Raw genomic sequence first — 20,299 nt, forward strand, 5'->3', positions numbered from 1 at the left:
CCCAAAAGCTGGTCGGGACCCCAGGTAGGGGGGCCTGTGCTGAGTCCTGAATTATCTGAATCTTGGGCATTCACTGACAGGCTGTTTGGTCTGGCATGTGGCCCATGTTTATAGGTTTCTGTTATGTTTGAAGAGAACATATGTTCCCTGCTTATTCCGATTCTGGGTGCAGGGTTCCTAATTGTGTTCAAATCTTCAGTAATTCCACCTCCTTATTAGTAAGTGAGAGGCATTTTTCTTACTCGCCAGGAAGGTGGGCTCATCAGTTTCTCCGTGAGGTTTTTGCTTTATGTGTTTTCCAGCTGAGTTATTGAGTGCGTAAACTACAAGTTATGTGCGGTCGTGTTTTCCTGACAGGCTGAACTTTATGAGGGGAACTCCTCTGTTCTCAGTAACCCTGTTTTCAGTCTGTTCTGTTTCATGCTGAATTTGTTTTCCTCCACCCTTCCTGTCTGCAGCCCTGGGGAATTACTCGTTTCTGACCACTTTCTTCTCGATAGACCTTACTCCCCAGGATGGAAGGGAAGAGATGCAAGGTCTCTGCTGTCCTGGGGATCAACCAGAGCCCTCAAGGGGTGAGTGCCTCTGGGGAGGTGGTGCTCCAGCCGAGGTGTGGCAGCAGCCTGGAGGGAGCTCTGCTCACACTGATGACATCCTGAGCCAGGCGCCGGGCTTCTGACCAGAGACTTAATCTCGAGGCCCTGCAAAGTGGGGCTTCATCTGCCCTCTTGCTGCCCACTTCCTGCTGGGATCCCTCTGGGTGTGGCCCCTGATGGTCTTGGGGTCAGGGATTGCCAGGCAAGCAGTGGCAGACACCCCGGCCACTCCCCGGTCCCCCTCCTTCCTCCGCTGATCCCTGCCCCGTTCTACCAGCTCTTCTTGCCTTTTCTTTGCCACGAAGGGCAGGAGCTGTATGGCTCCCGCTCTGCTCCCTGGGCCAACAGCCCACTAGGACGGTGTGGGATTCAGCCATGCCGACCCTCGTCTAATGCGTCGGGGGTACTGCACCCCCTCCCCATCTCCCTACGAGCCTTGCACTGCATCCTTCCTGCATAGAGTGAGGGTCCCGAGCAGCACATCACCCCCCCGCCACGTCAGCCAACCACGTACTGCCCAGAGCTGCACCCCTTATCACCAGAGCAGAGGCTTCTGACGTGAGGTCTCCTGCTGTGAGCGAGGCTGAGGCCTGTGGAGGTCAGAAGTCACAGCCCAGTCGCTGTGCTGCTGCCCCTTTGTTCCTCGTCCCTGTGGAGAGCGAGTGGCCACTCTGCCTTTGGTCCCGTGGCCAGGAGGCGGCTTGGGGCTGCAGCTCCAGACCTCACAGAGGAGACGGCCTCTCATCTTCACTCCACTCGGCTCTGGGTTCGCTTTGATAGGCAGGCTGCTTAGTCGGGGTGCAGGGATGCCCGCCTTCCCCCATCGCCTCGCCGCCCTCTCATCCCCCGCCACCAGCCACTCACACTTGCCGTGGACTTGTCTCCCTAACCGCCCCCCTCACGGCTCCGTCGAGGCACACCTGGTGCCGCCCCCGTCTCTTTGATCTGTGTACTCGGGGCAGCTTTTCCGAGGCCCCGTCTGCTTGCTTTCCTCACGGATTTCTGTGCTCGTGGGACTGACCGGCAGCTCAGGGCAGCAGGGGTGTCCCATCTGGGTCCGAGGCTCCAGGCCAGTCCCCGGTGTGTGCAGACCCAGGCCTTCCCCAGGCCAAGGAGCCAGGATGGTGGCCCAAGGGAGGGTGACCCCGATTACAGCACCCCGAGGGGGCTCACTCTCCAAACTCGTTGACCACAAACTTGGGGGTTTGCTAAGATCTGGGAGTGAGCATGTTTTCATGTTTGTTTCTCCTGCTTCTGTCTCTACCTTGAGCCTGGGGGCCACAGGGCAGAGGGGGCAGGTGGCTCCTTTGCTGCTGGCCACAGCAGGGTGCACCCAGCCTCTCCCCGTCCCCCTGACACGGGCAGCCTGAAATGCCAGCATGGTGGGGAGCATGGCGCAGAGTGGGCATTTCCAGCCTGCTCCGGCCTGGGCTCCGGGGCTGCTCGGGGAGGAGGTTGGATCTCCAGGCGGGCAGGCTCCTTTTGCCCTGAAGGAGGGAACAGTGCAGATGCTGTCCTTTTATCCTAGGCACTGTCAGCAGTGCCATGTCCCCTCTGGGCTCTCCCATTGCCTTAAGCTTTAAGTCACAGGACACTCAGGTCACGTCAAAGCAGAGAGAGCAGGTGGAGACCCCCCCGCACCGGTGCCTGTCACCTACTGGCACAGACCAAGTACGGCGGCATCTCAGCCGCGCCCTGTCACTGTTACCCTGGGGTGATCCCGATGGCACCCCGTCGCTTCTCCATCCAGCCTCCGTGTGCACCGTCGGCAAGCCCGGCCTTGGCCATGGGGCTGAAAGCACACAGGTACCCCAGTCCAGGCAGTGGACAGGCTGGCTTCCGGGCCCTCTGCTCCAGCATCATGGCCACGCCGGATGGGCCTGGTGCAGCATCAGTCTCTGTTGTCCTGCTTGCTGGATTCTTCCCCAGTGTTGGCTCCTGGGGTGCCCTGCTCCTGGGGGTGCCACCATGGACCTTGACCTCATCCTTGGTGCAGGGGAGGCCACTGTCCTGTCCCCCTCCCCGAAAGCCGTGCCACCATCTGCAGGAGCCCCCAGGGAGCTGGCACTCCTGAGCACATCCTGCCCGCTGGGTGGCCCCCTGCAGCCAGGCCCCCAGCTCTACTCCCCAAAGCCACTGTGCAAAGAGCAGGGCTGAGCCCAGCACAGGCAGGAGTAGGAGGTGGAGGCCAGAGTCCAGTGCACCTGGGCTCTGGGCACAGTGCTCAGGTGGGCAGGTGACTCAGGGGCTCTGTGCCAGGATCATTCATGCAAGAAAAGAGGGTCAGTCAGCTGCCCTGTGTCTGTGCAGGAGGTTACGGTGACATATCCTGTGGAGCATTCTAGGCGTTCCTGGCCGGCAGCACTAACATGAGGCCATCATTGCAGCGAAGGGCCCAGCCTGCCCTGAGCCCTCTGTTTCCTCCGTGCGTGGCCGACCTTCATGCTGGGCCCGTCCCTCCCGAGCCTGTGTCCGGGGCCTCTGCCAGAGCCTCACCTGGACATTTCGTCCATCTGCGCAGCCGAGGGCCAGCGGCTGAGCGGCTGTTCTGTTTGGGCCTCACCATCTCCTGAGGCCTCTGTTGCGTTCTCTGCCTTTGAAGAGCCCGCTTGTTTGTGATCCCGGGCATGTGTGTGCTTGCAGGTGCCCTGGGCCTGTGCTTGGCTGCCACCTGCCTGCACCCATACTGGTATCTGCACCGCACCCATGAGAGAGCAGGAGCTCCGTGCTGGGCGGGGCCTCAGGGCAGGAGGCGGCTCCCTGCGCCTGAAACTGCGCCAGGTTTGGCCGCTGAGTCACTGGATTAAGGTGTGGCCTGAACACTCCCCTGGCGTTTGGCTGCTGTCCACGCCCAGCTACCTGAGTGAAGAACCGAGGCAGGCAGTCCCATGCCACCTTTGGAGACTCGCCCTGTGGGACTTGGCTACCTCTTCTGGTTCCTGTAGATGCCGGCTGACTTTCCCACGACTGCCTCATGCTTAGAGGCACGGGGTGGCCCTTTCCTGCGTGTGGGTCACTGAAATGCAGGGGCCATGTGACCCCAGGGGCCTTTGAGCCTGTTGCCGGATAGTTTCCTTGGCAGAGGTAGTTCTGAGATGGTGCCACAGGCCATCCACCAGGTCGGGGGGCTGCCCACCAGGTTGGCTCCTGTGCTCCCTGTGAGGCCGGGAGGTTGTCGGGCTGCATCACGGCCCCTTCCATGTCATGCAGAGCTGTCAACACCTGGCTGGGGAGCCCGAGTGTGGCCCTGCCTTCCCTGCAGGTGGGGGACGGTCTGTCTCACGTCCACGTGCTGTCAGACCCTAACAGCAGGACCCACCTTTGACTGCTAAACCTGACAGCCGCCACTTGGAGGACTTAATTACAGCCGCACAGTGGGAGGCAGGTCGATTTCACATCCCTGAGGGTCCCGACTCAGAGGCCCCACGTCACCCTACACTGTGGTCCCATGATGGCCTGGCGTCCCCAGGCTGGCCTGGAGTGGACTCCTTCACCTCCTCTTCCCAGCTGATAACACCAGCAGCCCCCGCCATGGCACATGGAAGGAGTGTCCTTTAGCCCCTGGGAGAAGTGGCCGGCACACGGGCGGTCACCGGAGCCCCAGGAATAGGGTCCACGCTCTCCTGGCCTCCCTCAGGCCTCGAGCAGATCTTGACACCAGGCAGGTATTTTGCAGAGTCGCGGCCCTCGTGTCCGGCTTTGGGTGGACGCTAGACCGGTCAAAGCCTGGGGCTGAGCACAGGGTAAGAGGGCAACCTGGGTCCCCTCTCAGGGCCCCCTGCACTCACATGACTGCTGTGAAGGGCCAGGGGCTCCAGCGTGTCCACTTGGCCTGCCCTGATGAGAGCTTTATGGGGCAGGCTCGAGCCTTTGTCAGGAGGGATTAATAAACGTCTTAATTGGATCTGCCTGTTCTCAGCGACTCTGGCCATAGCAGGAGAGACGGCTCAGGGTGTTTTCATGCTTCCTCGGTGTCCAAGGGCCCACTCCAGGGTGGGAACATCCATAGGGAACAGCGGTGTGTGGCTGTGGTGACCCTACACCCTCTGGCCTGGTTCCTGGGGGTCCTGCTTGGGAGGAGGGGAAGGGGGCCCCCAGCTGTGGTTCATTCTGAGCCTGGTTCTGGTGGTGAGGTGGGGCTGGCAGGGTCTGTGAGGCCCGGGCCTGGGGCTTGTTCCCACTGGGTGGGGGGGCATGTGACCTGACCGGGGTCCACAGCAGGAGGCTCGCCGAGGTCTTTTAAAGCCCATACTGCAGCAGCACGCCTGTGAGGGCTCTCCCACCACGGCCAGTCTGACTCGAGTGCCTGGGTGGCTGGAGGGCCCTGGGGGCCCCCAGTCCTGTGACCCCGCCGTGTCTCCCGTGAATTGAGGTCCCGCCGGCAGCGTGTGCTGTGTTCTCAGTGTGTCTGCAGCTCCCCGCCCCCAAGTGAGAGGGCGGAGGAAGCGGTCCTTTGTTTATCCTCCAGCAGGGAGCCGGTGGCCCTGGAGCATCCCACACATGGCGGGGGGCCTGGTGGGCACAGGTGCCGGCTCGGGAGCCTCTGTGGCAGGTCTCCACCTGTTCCGAGGGGTGCTGGCCCCTGGGTCCCCGGCGTTGGCAGGAGGGCAGGTGTGTCAGAGGCACTGTGGACGCTCTGACCGCAGAGGCCTGCTTCCCTGATGAACGGTCCTCAACGGGGCCTGTTCCTGTTTGTGTCTCGCATGATTTAGAGCGAGTTGATGCCTGAGAAACCGTCCCCAGGAGAGCTGATGTCCACTTGGACAGTTAATCGGGGGCATGAGTGGGCAGGTTAATGGGGGTCCTCATGGCACTTGGTGAGGATCGGAGCAGCAGTGCCTGCCCGGCCTGGGGCGCAGCCTCACGGGCTCTGTGACCCCTGGAGGGTGGCCGCCCTGGAGGAGGGTCATCCACGTACCTTCCAGCTCTGGCCCTGGCCTGCCCGCCCTGCCGAGGTCCAGGTGGCCTCCTGTGGTCGGGGATTGTGGCCTTGGCCACTCATGTCCCTGCTCTGGGTGGGAATGTGGGAGGAAAACCCCTCCCTCTGTCCACACCCACGTTTCCCTGTCCCCTTGTGAGTCGCGTCAGGCAGGAGAAAAGACGGCATTTTGAAGCACGGTGATGCTGGCGGGTGGAGGGTCTGTCGATGTGAGTTCCTGCCCCACTGTCTCCCAGCAGCACAGCCAGCGTCTCGCAGCGTGCCCTTTCCTGCTGCTGCTGCGGGGACCCGGCTCAGCCAGCGCCTACCCAGCCCATGGGCAGAGGACTCCAGGTTGACCCTAAGTCCCCGCCTCCCTGTCGCCCAGGCTCAGCCCACGCGCTCCACGGCCTCCTGTCGGCCAGTTCCTTGAAGCAGCCCTCCAGTCGGCCTGGGCGGCCAGCCTGGGAACCCCGAAGCCCCGAGTGTAACTGTGGGTGCCTGAGAGCTTGTGGATTGGCCGAGGACACGTCCAAATGCATATTTGGCTTCAGAAGGCCCGGGGCAGGCCTGAGCTTCTGAGATCTGATCAGACTCCCGGTGTGGCTGACGCCGGTCCAGGACCTGACCCGGAGTAGGTAGGGCAGAGGCTCAGGACAGGAAGGAGGCCAGCCCAGACGGTTGGGCCACGTGTGGTCGGTGCCTCCTCCACCTCATTCCATGACACTCCGGTGCCTGGGCGTCCACTTTAGACACAGCACTGATACCGACACCGAGGGGCTGTGTGGTCTTGCTCTCCTTCAGAGCAGCAGTCAGGGAGGGTCACTGTCCGCTATCATCACCATGGCAACAGCCATCGATTTTTGTCCTGGTTATCCTTTTGGCCACTTGCCATTTTTTGCCATTTTGTAGGCAAGAGAAGAGCCCTGCTTCTACCAGGGAGGAACTGGTGGCTTTGAGGCCAGCAGGGAGGATGGGGGGGTTGGTGGCTGATCCCAGAGGGGTCCCTCAGTGCTGTCTGAGCTCCGCATCCCATACCGCTGGCTCTCAAGGCCGACGCGACACCCCCGCAGCCCTTGGCTGTCTGTCTTCCCAGAACGCGAGAGCTCTATATTTGTGCCTTGTTCAGGCGTATGCTAATGAGCTCTCAGAGGCGCCTTTCCGCTCTGGAAGCCGCCAGAATAATTGAGCATTATGGATATTTGCTTCAGAAGGCTTCAGGAGGCAGCGGGCGCTCCCAGCCAAGTTTGAGCAGCTGACCCCTTGGCTCAAGAGCCCCTTGGCCACCAGCAGGGAACGGGAGCTCTGGCTCCTCCTGAAATGACAGATCCTCAAGAAACGAGTGTTTTGGCGCCCTCGGTGGCTGCCAGTGACCAAAAGGAACGCCATGACCACTTGGCAGTAATAGTGCGTCCTGCTCTCCAGGTTCAAGTCCAGCTCTGCGAAGACAGGGCTGGAGGTTTAGTCTCTAAAGGAAGGTCAGACACCTTCTCTGTGCCCCCAGCACCATCTGGGGCTGCTGTACCTGGGAGGAGGCGGAGAACTCCTGCCCACCCCACCGCGGCACACGCCCGCACACGTGAGTCTCATGGTCGCAGAGTCACGGCTGTGCTGGTCTCACCTCTGCTTCTCCTGGAGAGGTAGTCAGGGGTCTGGTGTCAGTGCCCAGGTCGGGTGAGGGCTCCCGGCAGGCCTGTGGCTGCTTTGGTCCTCACCATGGTCCCCCAAGCTCCACCCCTCACACTCTGTTGGGCTCCTCTAGTCGGGGGGAGGGTTGCTAAGGTGGCCCTGGCTGGACTTGATCAGGGAGCAGAGGGGCCGTCCTGGCACCCCTGCAGTCGTGCCTCGTCACCCCACCCAGATCATCCTTCATGTGACACCTGCACTGGTCAGTGGGCTTGTTACTGGTCAGTAACCGTGCGGACGTTCTGCTCTCAATTCCACCTGGGCCACAGCCTCCTGGCCACCCCAGCCTGGTGTTTCGGTGAACCCCAGCCCCTGCCTGACGTGGCAGTGCCAGTAGAGAAGGGCCACTCTCCCTTGGAGAGACCTGGCACTGTAACCCCAGGTGTGGAAGGACTTTGATCTTTGTGGTGCAGCCGACAGCCCTGGGCCACCCTGCCTTTTCAGACGGCTTCATTTCTAGCTGCATCGGGGCTCGGCTGCCCCCTGACCGGTCGCCCAATTTTATCCCCAGGAGGGAGCAGTATCAGCCACTTTGGAGTTGGGGCGGGGCCTCGGGAGGCGGCTCCTGGCGGTGGAGGGATGGTAGGACCCTCCCCAACGCACGATAAGGCTGCTCCTGGGGACCCGTCTGGGCTGGGAATCTGGCTGGGGTGCTCATGTCCTGGGGTGATCTGGCTTGACGTCTACTAGGCGGGGGGCCAGCAGGTTACAGGGAGCCCTTAAGGATGAGCCGCGTGGGCAGGGACTTGGCACTGGATGTTCCCATCCTTCCCACATGTTCTCAGATCCTGTCCTGGAAGGCTTATGCTCTGGGAGTGCCCAGCATGGTCTGAGAGGTCCAGGTCCAGGCAGCTGGGGAGCCGGCCTCTCATCAGCGTCCACCACATTTGTAATGCTGCTGAAGACACCCACTTTCTCGTAGCATCAGCTCCCCCTGCACCCTGACACTGTGCCTTCATGGGAGCCCCCCAGGCTCTTGTCCACAGAGCCCTGTGCAGTGTCCCATCTTCACGGCCAGGGCCAGAGACAGGCACGGCCCTCTCACAGTGGGAAGGACACAGGTGTGAGGTTGGGGGTTGTGAGCAAGAGACCAAGCACTCGGGACCCCTGCCCAGGCCTGACTTTGGCATCAGGGACGAAGGGCATAGGCAGGGGAAAAAAGGGCACCAGTGGTGCCCTTGACCACACGTGGGTCGTACCCTCCTGCCGGCCAGGGCCCAGCTCCTCAGAAGGACGGAACATGCATGTGGGCCAGGGGCTTTCCCTACCTTATTGCCCAGTTCCTGAACCTCTTCACCCACCATCCTCCTGCTTAAAGAAAGAGGGGGTGTGTGGCAGGACCGCTGGTGTCAAGGTGGAGCTGCACCCAGGTTCCTGGCTGTCCTTGTCACTGTTACTGGCAGGGGCAAACACTTGCCCAGCTCTGGGGCAGGGGCTGTGCCGTGTGCCTTGTCAGCCCAACCCCCTAATCAGGAGACACGTGGTCTTACTGATTTAATCCCGGGATGAGGTACAAACATGTACGCGTAACCCATGAGACAGTGAGGTCAGCCCAGGCAGGCCTGGAGCCCTTTCCCCGCAGATGCCTGGACTATCAGGCATCTGATATCAGGCATCAGGACTTGTCACCCCCAGGCGGCCCCCCTGACAGGCATCCCCTGGCTGGTGGACGGGCACCAGGATGGAGGCTGGTCTCTGCCCTGGGGGGTGGTCCTGCTGTGTGGCAGTGGGTTTTGGAGGAGGCCCCTCCGTAGGTGGTGTTGGACTCCCCTCCCCACCTCCACACTTCCCACCCCTCCCCCAGCCAGGGCTCAGCCGCCTGTGCCTTGCAGAGGTTGAAACTGCCCTCTGTGACCTCCCCCACCTCAGGTCCCCAGCTTCCTCCCGCTTCTTGGGTTAATCAGGTTTTAGGAGTTTCACCGGGTTGCCCTCTGGACACTGATCTCGGGGGTGATGCTTCGCTGTGGGGGTCACAGTGCTCTGGGGGACCTGGCCCTCCATGCAGCTGTGCCCAGCCCCGGGGTCCGGCAGCCGGGTCCTTACCCTCTTCATCCCGTGCTGTTGTTCACTCTTGCTGGGGGTCAGCTCAGGCCGCTGGCTGTCTTCATGAGAACCATCTCAAAGCAGGCTTTCTCGGGTCTGTGTTGCTTTGGCAAAAATGTGTTCTTTTTTAAGACTAAATGGTGATAACTCATCTTCTCCTGAAATCCTGTCCTCGCTCCTTTGGGATTAGGAGTCTAGCATTATGGCCCAGGAGGGGCCCTCAGGTGGAGTCTGGTCCACCCTCGGCTCATAGAACAAGGTGGGGAGCTGCACAGATCTGCCGGGCGCCGGCCTGTGAGCGGCCAGACTCCGGGGCCTGAGCCCCGCTCCCACCCCGGCTTGTTCCCAGTCTCCCAGATCCACGCTCCCTCTCAGCTTCTTGTCATTTGCAGATTATAAGAACATGTGTTTTTTTCTGCAAAAAAAAAAAAGAAAGAAAAAACCAGAAAATCAGCCTGAGCCTTTAAAAATGTCAGCATTGTGAGAGATGCAACTCGAGAGGACTCTGCTGGATTAGAGAGGCTGAAGACTCCCGACTCCACAGAGGAAAGATAAGAATTCCGGTGCCGCTGAAGGTTAAGTCCTCAGAACCCACGATTAAGCCTGTTTATGACTTACTTGTTCCAGATGCTCACAGAGCAGCATTTAGATAAACAGTACGCTGACTTACTGAGAGAGAGAGAGTGAGAGAGAGAGACAGAGAGAGACCTGAAGAGCCGCGCGTGAGGTCCAGGGTTGGGGAGCAGCTCACAGGCGGCAGTGAGTTGGGGCACCCAGGCTCCGAGGTGCGAGTGCTGAAGGAAGAGGGTCTGTGTCGGTGGCCGCTGTCCTTGGGTCGGGATGGCCGTGGGCCTGTGCACACAAGTCTGTGCTATCCAGGTGCAGAAGCTGACATGCTGGCCACGCCGTGATGTTCACTACTGTCTCAGGTGGTTCCGCCAAAAAGTGTGTGCACGGCTACCTGGGTGCATGTGTCGGAAAGAGAGCCGGGGAACCTGGTGAGGGGTGAGCGGGTACCCGCTCTGTTATTTTGGCCGCTTTCGGGAGGTTTGGAGGTTGGGCTGAGAGGAGAGTGTCTGTCTTCTAAGCGCTGATAAGAACAAATTCACGGCCCCTTTGATCTCCCGGGCCATGGATGGAACCCTCTGGGTGTGGCTGTAGACCTGGCCTCCAGCCACACTCAGGTCCCCTGTGTCAGTATTCAGTGCCCTGGGGGACTGCCTGGTGCCTTGTGGAGCTCAGGTAGGAGCTACACCTGTGCTGGTCTGGGGCTCGAGAATCAGTGAGATGAGACTCCCTGCCAGACCTCCCCGCCGTCTCTGTGCCATCTGCAGCCACAGGCATCCTCGTCCTCCCGGCCTTCGGGCGGCCCTCCTTCCCGACCTGCCTGGCCCACTTGCCCCTCACTCTTCCTCGTTCCTCACTGGCCCACGTTTTGTCTGCCTCTCCCAGGAAAGAATGCAGGCACCACAGAGGCAGGGCCTCTGGTTAACTGTCTCACCTGGAGCGGCACCTGCACGGAGCAGGTGCTCACAGCACAGTCGTCAGTGTGGTGACAATGAAGGTGAACGAGTGCCCCAGGCTGCGAGCGGGTCACCTTTATCTCAGTAACAGCTCTCACATGAAGACACCAACCTGCAATTTCTAGAGTGGGTCCCTTTTAAAAATCTGGTACCTGTAATTTTCTCTAGGCTTCTGGAATCTTTTATCTTTTCCCAAAGAGCCCGGTTTGGGGAAACACTTGAATGTTTCTGAGGTCTGAGATGTCAGTGGTGGGTCCTACGTCCCTGAACACGTGTAAATCGACTGCTCCTCCGAACCGTCTACAAGTTCTGAGAGCACCCGGGGTGGGTGGCTGATCCCTCTCTGTCGTCTGCTAAGAGGACGGGGCCATGTCACAGCGGGGTGCTGCCCTGCTCGAGTCCTGACCTTGCCTGGAGCTCCAAGCGAGAGCAGCTCCGCCCCTTCCCCTCCTGTGAGCTGTGGTCCTGCCAACACTGCTCTGCTGAGAGTCTGCCCCACTGCCATCCTCCCGGGTGTGGGGCCTTCCTGCACCTGGGCCTCCCCCTCCTCAGCTGTGCCCTGCACCTTCCAGCTTATCGCCCCGGCCCCTCTGTGCTGACGGGGTCGCTAGCTTCTGCCTTTTTCTCCCCTCAGTGGGTGCCTTCGGTCCCCAGGTGCTGGCCAGCACTCACACTGGCCAGTGCCAGGCCCCTCCACCTTGTCCTTGTACTGAGGTTCTTGCCAGGGGCTGTGAACATTTTTGAGAGTCTGTTGGGAATTTTTTCATATTGGTGGTGAAATAAAACACTTAAGGAAAAGAAGCAGAGCGACTGAGCCGTGGTGCTCGCTCTGGCTCACGATCCCAAGGTTTGGCAGAAGCCAGTTCCTGCTGGGGGTGGCCAGCGGGGGCAGAGGGTCCCCCGCAGACAGTCCCCAACCTCCCCACTCAGCTGGGAAGCGAGAGGGTTGCTGAGTCACCCAGACTTGCTAGAGAGGCGGGCTCCTGTTGTGGAATCAATTCCTCTTCCTATCTGCAGCCTCATCTTCCCAGGGGCGTTTGGACTAGCCTGGAGCAGGGAGCGGTCCCCTCAGAGATGGCAGTGGGCGCCTGGAGGGGCACTGACCCTGGCTCCCTCCTGGCAGTGGGGGGCTCGGTCTGGCTCTGGAGGAACCTGGGAGGGCTTGGCGGCTCTGAGGCCCCAGCCCCCACGTGCTCACAGTACTGGCTGGAGACTCCCCTTTTACTCACCTCCCCCCAGGGTCTGCTGGCTAGTGGACTCTTGCTCTAGGCTGATGGGAAAAAACCTCAAAAATCATATTGCAAAGATTGTGTACAAAAAGAATTCAGAGTCATTATAAAATAAAACTGCTTCCTAAGGAGAGCTGATTATCACAACAGCCAACACTATTTGTAACGGCCTGAAAGTGGAAACGCCCAAATGTCCTCCGATGGACATCATGGGCGACTGGATAAACAAAATGCGGCTCATTCCCTGGAATGTCATCCAGCTGGGAAAGGAATGAGGCCCTGCCACACTGCCACGTGGTGAGCCTCAAACACCAAAAACATGCTCCGCGAGGAAGCCAGACACCAAGGCCTGTGTCACGGGATCGCACTGATACTAAACGCCCAGGACAGGGAGATCCGTACAGACAGTAGATTAGTGGTTGCCCGAGGCTGGAGGGAAAGGGGAGTGACTGCTGCTGGGGACAGGTTTTTGGAGTGACGAGAACGTTCTGGAATTAGGAGTGGTGGATGCTCCTTGAGGACAGAGTGGCCTGTGAGGGGCTACGCAGGCCTGGGCCTCAGCCCCCCCTGTCCAGCCACCCCAGCTCCAGTGTTGTGTCCTTGTTGGGGGCCCTGTCCCTGCTGGAAGGCTGGACCAGTTCTTTCTGCCCCTGTCACCAAGGGCAAGGCCACCACCCTGGGGGACAAGGGCACACCCTGGTTCCCGAGGCCGCACAGCCTCTCTTCAGGGGCACACGCACCGTCTGCAGGATGCTCAGGCTCCCAGGCCACAGTCATGCAGAGCAAAGGTGGTGGCGGCTGTCCCGACGTTGTGCTGTCTTAGCCACACCAGACAGAAGCAGCCTGTGTCCAGCCAGACTGTGTTGGAGGGGAGGGAGGTGAACAGCACGTCGCCTGTGTCGGTGAGGAAGTGCAGCATGTGCCAACATGTGCGTGTGTATGTGTGTGTGTGTGTGTGTGTGTGTGTGTGCGTGCGTGCGCTCCTGCGCTTGCTGCCCCAGCCCCTTCCCTGGGGGAGGGGAGTTGCCATGTGTACCGAGTTCCACTCTTAACCCAAAGACACAAGGCTGGTGTTAAAGGTTACCAAGAGTACCAGGAATTTTTACACTCAGAGCTGAAGGGTGTGCAGCCGGAGGTGACTCACTGCTGACCTGGCTGCCTTCTCACAGGGTAAACACTGGGTGGGAGGGCGTCGCCTCGTTCTCAGATGCCTGTGTTTCTGTCGGTGGTTTTGTCTTGGATGAAGCCTCATGGCACCCAAGTGTGCCCTCTCCTGTCCCTGCTCCCGATGGCCTGCTCCCAACCCCTCCTCAGTGCCAGGGTGGCCTGCCCGCTCCCCTCCTGTGGCGCCCTGGGGCCTGGCCACCTGCCTGCCTACCCCTCTGTTCACACTCCTCGAGACCCTGGCGGTCCCATCGGTGGTGACAACTGAGTACCCTGCTCCCCCGCTCTTTGCTCTGGCGAGGCTGGGTCTGGGCTCTATTTTAAACCTGGTTTTTCGAGTTTAGGGCCCACCTGTGCTGTGGACCGAGACCTGGGTTCCCAGATGAGGCCTGGTAGAAAGCCCAGTGGCCTCCTCCTCCACGTATGGGGTGGGCCTGGGAAAGTGTCCCCACCTCATGCTGGCCTTTGAGTCCAGAGAAGCGGGGAGGCTCTGGCCGGCCCCATGGCTCCAAGGACCTTCACTCGCCCGCCTCCCAGGACCCGGAAGGGACCTGGGTGAGAGGACGAGAGAGTGTCCGTGCCAATGCCTGAGGCCCCCCGCATTCCTGGGAAGCCTAGTTCGGGGCACAGCCTCATCCCCGGGCAGGGGTGACCGCCCCCTGCAGCTGGCCCAGTGCCCCCACAGTGCTCCAGGGTCCATACGCTCACACCACCATCATGTACACGTGGCTTCCTGCAGCTGCTTGTGTAACGCACCTTAAAAATTCCCCGTGTGGACCGGCTTGTGGCAGCCACTGACTTGCAGCTCAGAGCATGTGCCCACTCCCCGCATGCGTGCGCAGGGACACAGGCGGAGGCTCCGGTGGGCGGAGGCGATGCGGTGCAGTGTCCAGAATCCTCAAGAAGCTTCACACACTCTTCTTGGCAACAGGAATTCTTTATCTAAAGGACTTGGTATTTGTTGTTGTTATTTTTCAAATGTTTTCTTTCAACTAGTTTTGTGTGGCCGTTCAAGGAAATGCATGTGTTCAGTTTGATCCGGACACTAATTTACGATTCTGGGGCCTCAAGCGTGACCAACGGTGCCACTTGCTCTGTGTCTTATTTATGGACTTCATGTCCCTTGAGAGAGCCCACAGGGCCAGAGGGTGACCTGTGGGTCTGGCTTTTCTGTGCGTGCCACCCTTGACACACAGGACAGCATCCCCTCCAAGCATATCGGATCTGGGGATGCGGAAAGGCCGTGGCGATGCCGGGAGCCTCATCCCACTCGGGAGCTGCGGGTCTGAGCAGGTCAGGTCAGGGTGGTGGCAGCCTGGCCTTGTCCCCTGGGCTGCCTGCTTGTATTTGTCCTGGTGGTTCCTTTTCAGCCAAGGGCGGGGACCAGGCACCTTCTGTCCCCTGTTGTCCTCGGCCAGTTCCCTGACTCATAGACCGCCCTCTGGGGTCGGGACGGGGTAGAAGTGGGGTCAGGGCCAGGAGAGGATGAGTGAGACTCACATCCTATCCTGCTGGGGCTGCTCAGCCTCAGCTCAGCCCTCAGTGTATGTGGTTGGTTGACCATCGACCATGCTGCCCCCAGGCAGCCGCGGTGGGGGCGGGGCCTTCTTGTCCCCAGGTGCCGCCCCCCCTGCCCCGCCACACCCAACAGCACTGTCAGGCCTGAGGTCAGGCTGCCATTTGGAGCCTGAGTGGAAAGTAACTTCCAGGGACTCTGGGCCCCCGCCAGGCCTCCCCCTGTGCCCTGGTGCTGGTGTCCATGGCCCTGCCAGCATGCGCAGTGCTCAGTAAATGTTTATCACTTTGGATTAGGGGATTTGTGCATCAGGAGCTCTGGTGTCTGCCCCTGCTCGTGCATCTCCCCGCTCCGTCCTCTCCCTCCCGGCTCATGGACAAGCACGGTCCTAGAGGCAGACCTGTGTGGACCGGCTCTGATCCCTGTGGCCCACCCAGTCACAGCCCGGTCACTTAGCTTCCTGGAGCCGCGCGTCCACGGGGCCATAGCAGCACCCCAGGGCTGCGGGGAGAGAGAATGGAGACTGAGGCGCACACAGCCACACGTGTACCCACTCAACACCCACGCCCAACACAGCCACACACGCTCACACCCACACCCCTGCATCCATGCACGCACTCACCCCCATGCATACCGTGTGCACCTACATGCACACACGTGTACACTCTGGCACCCACATGCCCTCCCCCACTCACACCACACAGACACTACCCACTCACTCATGCTCACACGGCGTGGCACTGGCCCTGACCGCAAGCATCCTTCGAAGCCTCGGGCTGGGCCTGGGCGTCTTCCTCTCTCTGCAGTAGCTGTAAGCAACTTGGTGCCTTGGGTGCCAGCCTGGGCCCCCCAGGGGTCTGTGCTTCCTCATGTGGTGCCTGGGAAGGGGTCTTCGCACTGTCGGCACAGGCAGCCTGCTGGACACTCAGCCCAGGGTCCAGCGAACCACAACTATGTGTGGTCTGACCCCATCCGGAGGGGACCCACCGGCATGCCTGTGTCTCCCTTTTTCTTTTTTTTTTGGCCACACCCCATGGCTTGTAGGATCTTAGTTCCCCAATCAGGGATCGAACCTGCACCCGCAGCAGTGAAAGCATGGAGTCCTAACCATTGTGCCGCCAGGGAACTCCCCCGACCTTGTCTCCTGACAGGGACACGCGGTTGGCTTTGCAGGGCCTAGCCCCTGGCACACCGTGGCTCCTCCCAGCTGACAGGTGACCCTTGGGGCTCCTTCGGAAGCACTCTTCTCCCCTCCTCCTCCTCCCTCGACAGAAATCTGTGCATCCGAGGCGAAGCCAGGCCTTTGGGCACTCAGCCCAGCAGCGCACTGAGAGTGAGAACTCAGAACTCAGACGGGGGCGGGGCACCCGCTGGCTGGTGAGGCCGACCTCGCGTGCACTCCAGCAACAGAGAGTGACCCTGGGAGGCAAGGCCCGGGGCCTGCCAGCGGAGGCCAGCAGTGCGGCCATTTAACAGCCCACTGACCTCGGGCAGCCTGCCCCAAGGATTGGCGATCTGTCCCTAATTCTGCCTGTGGTGATCACTGTGCTCTGTGGTCATCAGGGCCACAAGAGCACCAGCAGCTGACCGAACGGCCCGATGACCGGGAGCTGGCCGTCCCCAGAACCCAGCTGTGCTTCTGGGAGGGCAAGCGACCCCAGGGGATCATCTACGTGCTGTCCTTATGACCTTGGAGGGTGGGCAGCGTCACCCCATTAGGGCAGGGGCCACAGGAACTGTTCTGCTTTCTGGCTGGCCTCATGGGGACCAGAGGTGCTCATTGTGGCTGCCCCCAACAGGATCCTCTGGGTCACGTGACCCCTGAGTGGCCTGGATGTGAGCAGGGGAGGGTCGTCCTGGTGTAAGCAGCACCTTGGGACAGGGTTAGTCAGCAGGTGACTGCCCCCGAGGGCAGGGGCGGGCCCTCCTCCATGTGGCCACAGCGCATGGTTAGTGCCTGCCGCCAGAAGTGGCTGCTTAGCAAATATTTGCCAATGAAATGAATGGAGCTCACACTGCCCGTTCCAGACCCACCCTCTGCAGAGGAGGAAATGAGCCATTTGTGCAAGGAAGTCCTTCACGCTGACCCTGTGGGTGTGGGCAGTGGCCCTGAGGGTCTTCGGAGGCAGGTACCATGAGTGCCCCAGCTCGGAGCTTCTGTTCCACAGTGTTGATTTGGGGTGGGTGTCGGGACTCTGATGACCATGACGTGTCTTGGGCCGTGGGGTCCCTCCTTTCACGGCCACCTTCCTTCCACGCCACGTCCCGGGACGCACAGGGGCTACGTGTTGTGGCTACCTCTGCCTGGGCCCGAGGTAGGTGGGCCGCTGATGGTTGGCGCCTGTGAGAGGAGATGCATGTGCTCACAGGGTCGCACGCAGGGTTGAAACCTGCAAACGTAGGGTCTCCGGTCTTCTTACCTCTGCCATGAATCTCAGATCCAGTGCAGATGCCTGAGGCCCCCAAACCCCCAGAGACACCAAGCCACTGTGTATCCTTGTCATTCTAGAATTTCCCATCTCCTCTTGGCGGCATCACCTGGAGAGGCACCCCTCCCCCTGCCCCCAGCACACCCCTGCCCGCCGGTCCCCAGACCACCGCAACCCCAGTGCCTGGCCCACTGGTACCTGCTCCCCAGCCGTGGAGGGAGTGATAAGACAGTGATTCTGAGTAGCTCACTTTCCTCCTGCTTTTCTCTCCTGCCATCTGCCTCCCAGGGGACGTTCTCTTCCAGATGGCCGAAGTCCACAGGCAGATTCAAAATCAATTGGAGGAAATGGTGAGTCCCAGCCTCCCAGTGCGACCCCGGGGAGGGAGGGGCAGATGCAGGTGAGCAGGTGCTGTTAGAGGCGAGGGGAAGAGCCGGGCATGTGCTGTGGCCGTGCATCCACTAGGGAAGTATGTGCCTTCCTGTGGTCATACCCAGAGAGGTGGGGGTGTCCCCAGGGCCTGAGAGAGAAGTCACACACCAGGGATGTGACCACCATGGGGGCTGAGGATATACAGACGGACCTGGAAGAAAAGGACACGGCCAAGATGGGGTGTTATTCTCAGCTGGCCGCAGGGCCACATGGGGACATCTCGAGTGGTGGCCTGGGGAAGCACAGGTGCACCGAGACTGTAGGTCCTGCCAGGACCTAGCAGGTCTACGGCTCGTGTCAGCTTATGCCTATGTTACCCACCAGCACGGGAGAGCAGGGACAGTGGGGAGGCGGTCTCTGTCTCCCCGAGGGAAGCGAGGCTCCATGCCTGTCGAAGGCCAGGCTTCAGTTCAGCACTCACTCCCGGGGCCGCGTGGCCCCGCGGGGCCCACCTGTCGCTGCGGGGTCATCGGCTCCTGGATCAGACAAGCTCCTCTCGCCCATTGGGGTGCCCAGCGTCCCAGGTGCCATGGTCGTGGTGACCGCCCCCCCTCTCCCGGGGCAGCCACACGTCGGAGCTGACGGCTGTTTTCTCTCCATGTCCAGCTGAAGTCTTTTCACAACGAGCTGCTAACGCAGCTGGAGCAGAAGGTGGAGCTGGACTCCAGGTACCTGAGCGTAAGTAGCCCCCACCCTGTACCTGCTGGTCACCCTGAGCTGCTTGGGCTCTGCTGTGTGTGAATCCTTCCCTGTCTGAATGGTTTTCATCTTCCTGTGAGCTCTCCATCCTGTGGGTTTCCTGCAGCTCCTCTGACATTCATGCCCATTTGAAACTAAATGTGACCCCGTGAGTGGACTCTTGCGTCTGATGCCCCACGTGCCAGGTTCCACTACTCCCGCCTCTCGGCCGCTTTTTGTAAAAACGATGTGAGGCAGCCGCCCTGTGGAACCTGTGTGAACTCCTCTGACCCGCTGTCGTTTCCTGGAGTTCTTCATGCCCTGACCCTGCCCTGTCACCTCTCCCAGGTTGACAAGAAGGGCGAGGGGCTGGGCTCTGTCGGTGTTCATTACATGATTTGACCTGAGGCACTTCCGGCCCTGCGTTGGGAGAGAGCGAGGCGGCTCGGTGGGAGAGAGGGAGGCTGGCTGGTTTTCCCAGCCCTGATCTTTGCCTCCAGGGTGGGCAGAGCTGAGGCCTCAGGTTTGCAGCTGCACAATTCCTGCCGTCCACAGGGTCCGGGCCGCTGTGGCCCAGTTGAGAGCGGGAGGGGCGCACCAGCTCATTGCCCGTGGTTTTGTTGTTTGAATCTCAGGCTGCGCTGAAGAAATACCAGACGGAGCAAAGGAGCAAAGGTGATGCACTGGACAAGTGCCAGGCCGAGCTGAAGAAACTCCGCAAGAAGAGCCAAGGGAGCAAAAACCCCCAGAAGTACTCGGACAAGGAGCTGCAGGTGGGACTCGGCCGCCGCATGCTGGGGACTCTGCCTGGGGACACAGGAGTGTTGGGTCCCCGGTTATGGTTTTGGGACTTCTCGGGCCTTTTAGTGAGCGGTGAAGGGCAGGCGCTCTTGTCTGTCCCCAGCACTCACCCTTCTTGGTCTCGGGGGGCGAGGCTGATCCCTCCTGATGAAACTGGGCAGAGCCAGGCTCCGCTCTCCTGGGGGATTTTGGGTGGTTGGGTGCCCGGCGTCCCAGAGCCAGCAGGACAGCAGTCCCATCCTGTAGCCTCGGTGGGTGCCAGAGGGCTCTCCACCGAAGGAGCAGAACCCAGACGGAATCTTCCTGCCTGTTGCTCTGATTCCTACCTCGGCCAGAGATCCCAGACCGTTACTCTGACTGACTTGTGAATGCCTGCTCCCAGCACAGACCCAGAGACCCCGGGGCAGGCAGATGCTGGCTGGTCCAGCATCTCAGTGACTCTTCAGCGTGAGGCAGGTGGCATTGCAGGGCACGGGAGGGGCAGCCCTGGTTGTAGGCGTTACGTGCTGTGGTGAGGGGCAAGGATTTAGGACAGCGTGGCCTGTGACGGGCACGGCCCTGATACACCTGATTCACCAGAACCCTGCAGCCAGTTGACACAGATCAGGCCCAGACGCTGCTCTCCAAGGTCGCACGTCTCAGATAAGGAGGAACAGGATAGCCCCCAGTGGTCGGCAGTGGAAGCTTCCTGTGGGCCCAGGCATGGGGGTGACCCCTGGGGTGAACCCCTCACCTCCTGAAGCCCCACCCTTCCTGCCAGTGATCAGGGCAGTGAGCCTGGGGGCACTGCCTGGGGCCCTCTGCATGGTGCCCGCGCATGCCCCATGGTGCCCACACCGCTGCCCGCAAGCACCTCTGGAGCACGCCAGGGCCAAGAGGCCGGTCCTGCCCACTTGAGTGCGGCATAGATGAGCAGGCCTCCTGCTCCCCCGGGGCGGCCTGGCCTCTGCGTCCCTCTGTGCCTGGGGCACCCAGTGGAGAGGATGGGGGGGGGCGCAGCGGCAGCTGAGAACCGCAACCTGCCGTGTGGGAAGCAGCCGCCAGTCTCCTGCAGCCCCTTACTCAGGTGTGTTCCTCATGTAGTCGCAGTGACTCAACTCCCACCTCTCTGTAGCATCCCTTCCCCAAGTCAGACGCGTTTCCCCACATCCACAGTCTCGTGACCATCGTCTCAAAAGACCGTCTGTAATCCGTCACCACCTTGAGGCCTCCCCTCCCCGCAGCGAGAGCGCTGCTGCAGGGAACCCTCCCGAGTCACCCCAGCCCGGGATGTGCTCCTGGGAG

General features: G+C 60.8%; 1 protein-coding gene across 6 annotated transcripts in view; it reads left to right on the top strand.

Annotated features, from left to right (window-relative positions):
- Positions 1-20,299, top strand: part of BAIAP2 (BAR/IMD domain containing adaptor protein 2) — a 71,346-nt gene that overhangs the window by 23,760 nt on the left and 27,287 nt on the right. For all 6 annotated transcript variants that reach the window (XM_027080961.1, XM_027080963.1, XM_027080959.1 and 3 more), the window contains exons 4-6: positions 17,393-17,454; positions 18,143-18,214; positions 18,850-18,987. In XM_027080961.1, the coding sequence (XP_026936762.1) occupies positions 17,393-17,454; positions 18,143-18,214; positions 18,850-18,987 (272 nt within the window). The remainder of the gene's footprint in view (positions 1-17,392; positions 17,455-18,142; positions 18,215-18,849; positions 18,988-20,299) is intronic.

Source organism: Aethalodelphis obliquidens, unplaced genomic scaffold, assembly GCF_003676395.1.
Source record: "Aethalodelphis obliquidens isolate GAN/ISIS:26980383/991018 unplaced genomic scaffold, ASM367639v1 scaffold44, whole genome shotgun sequence".
Classification (NCBI taxonomy): Eukaryota; Metazoa; Chordata; class Mammalia; order Artiodactyla; family Delphinidae; genus Aethalodelphis; species Aethalodelphis obliquidens.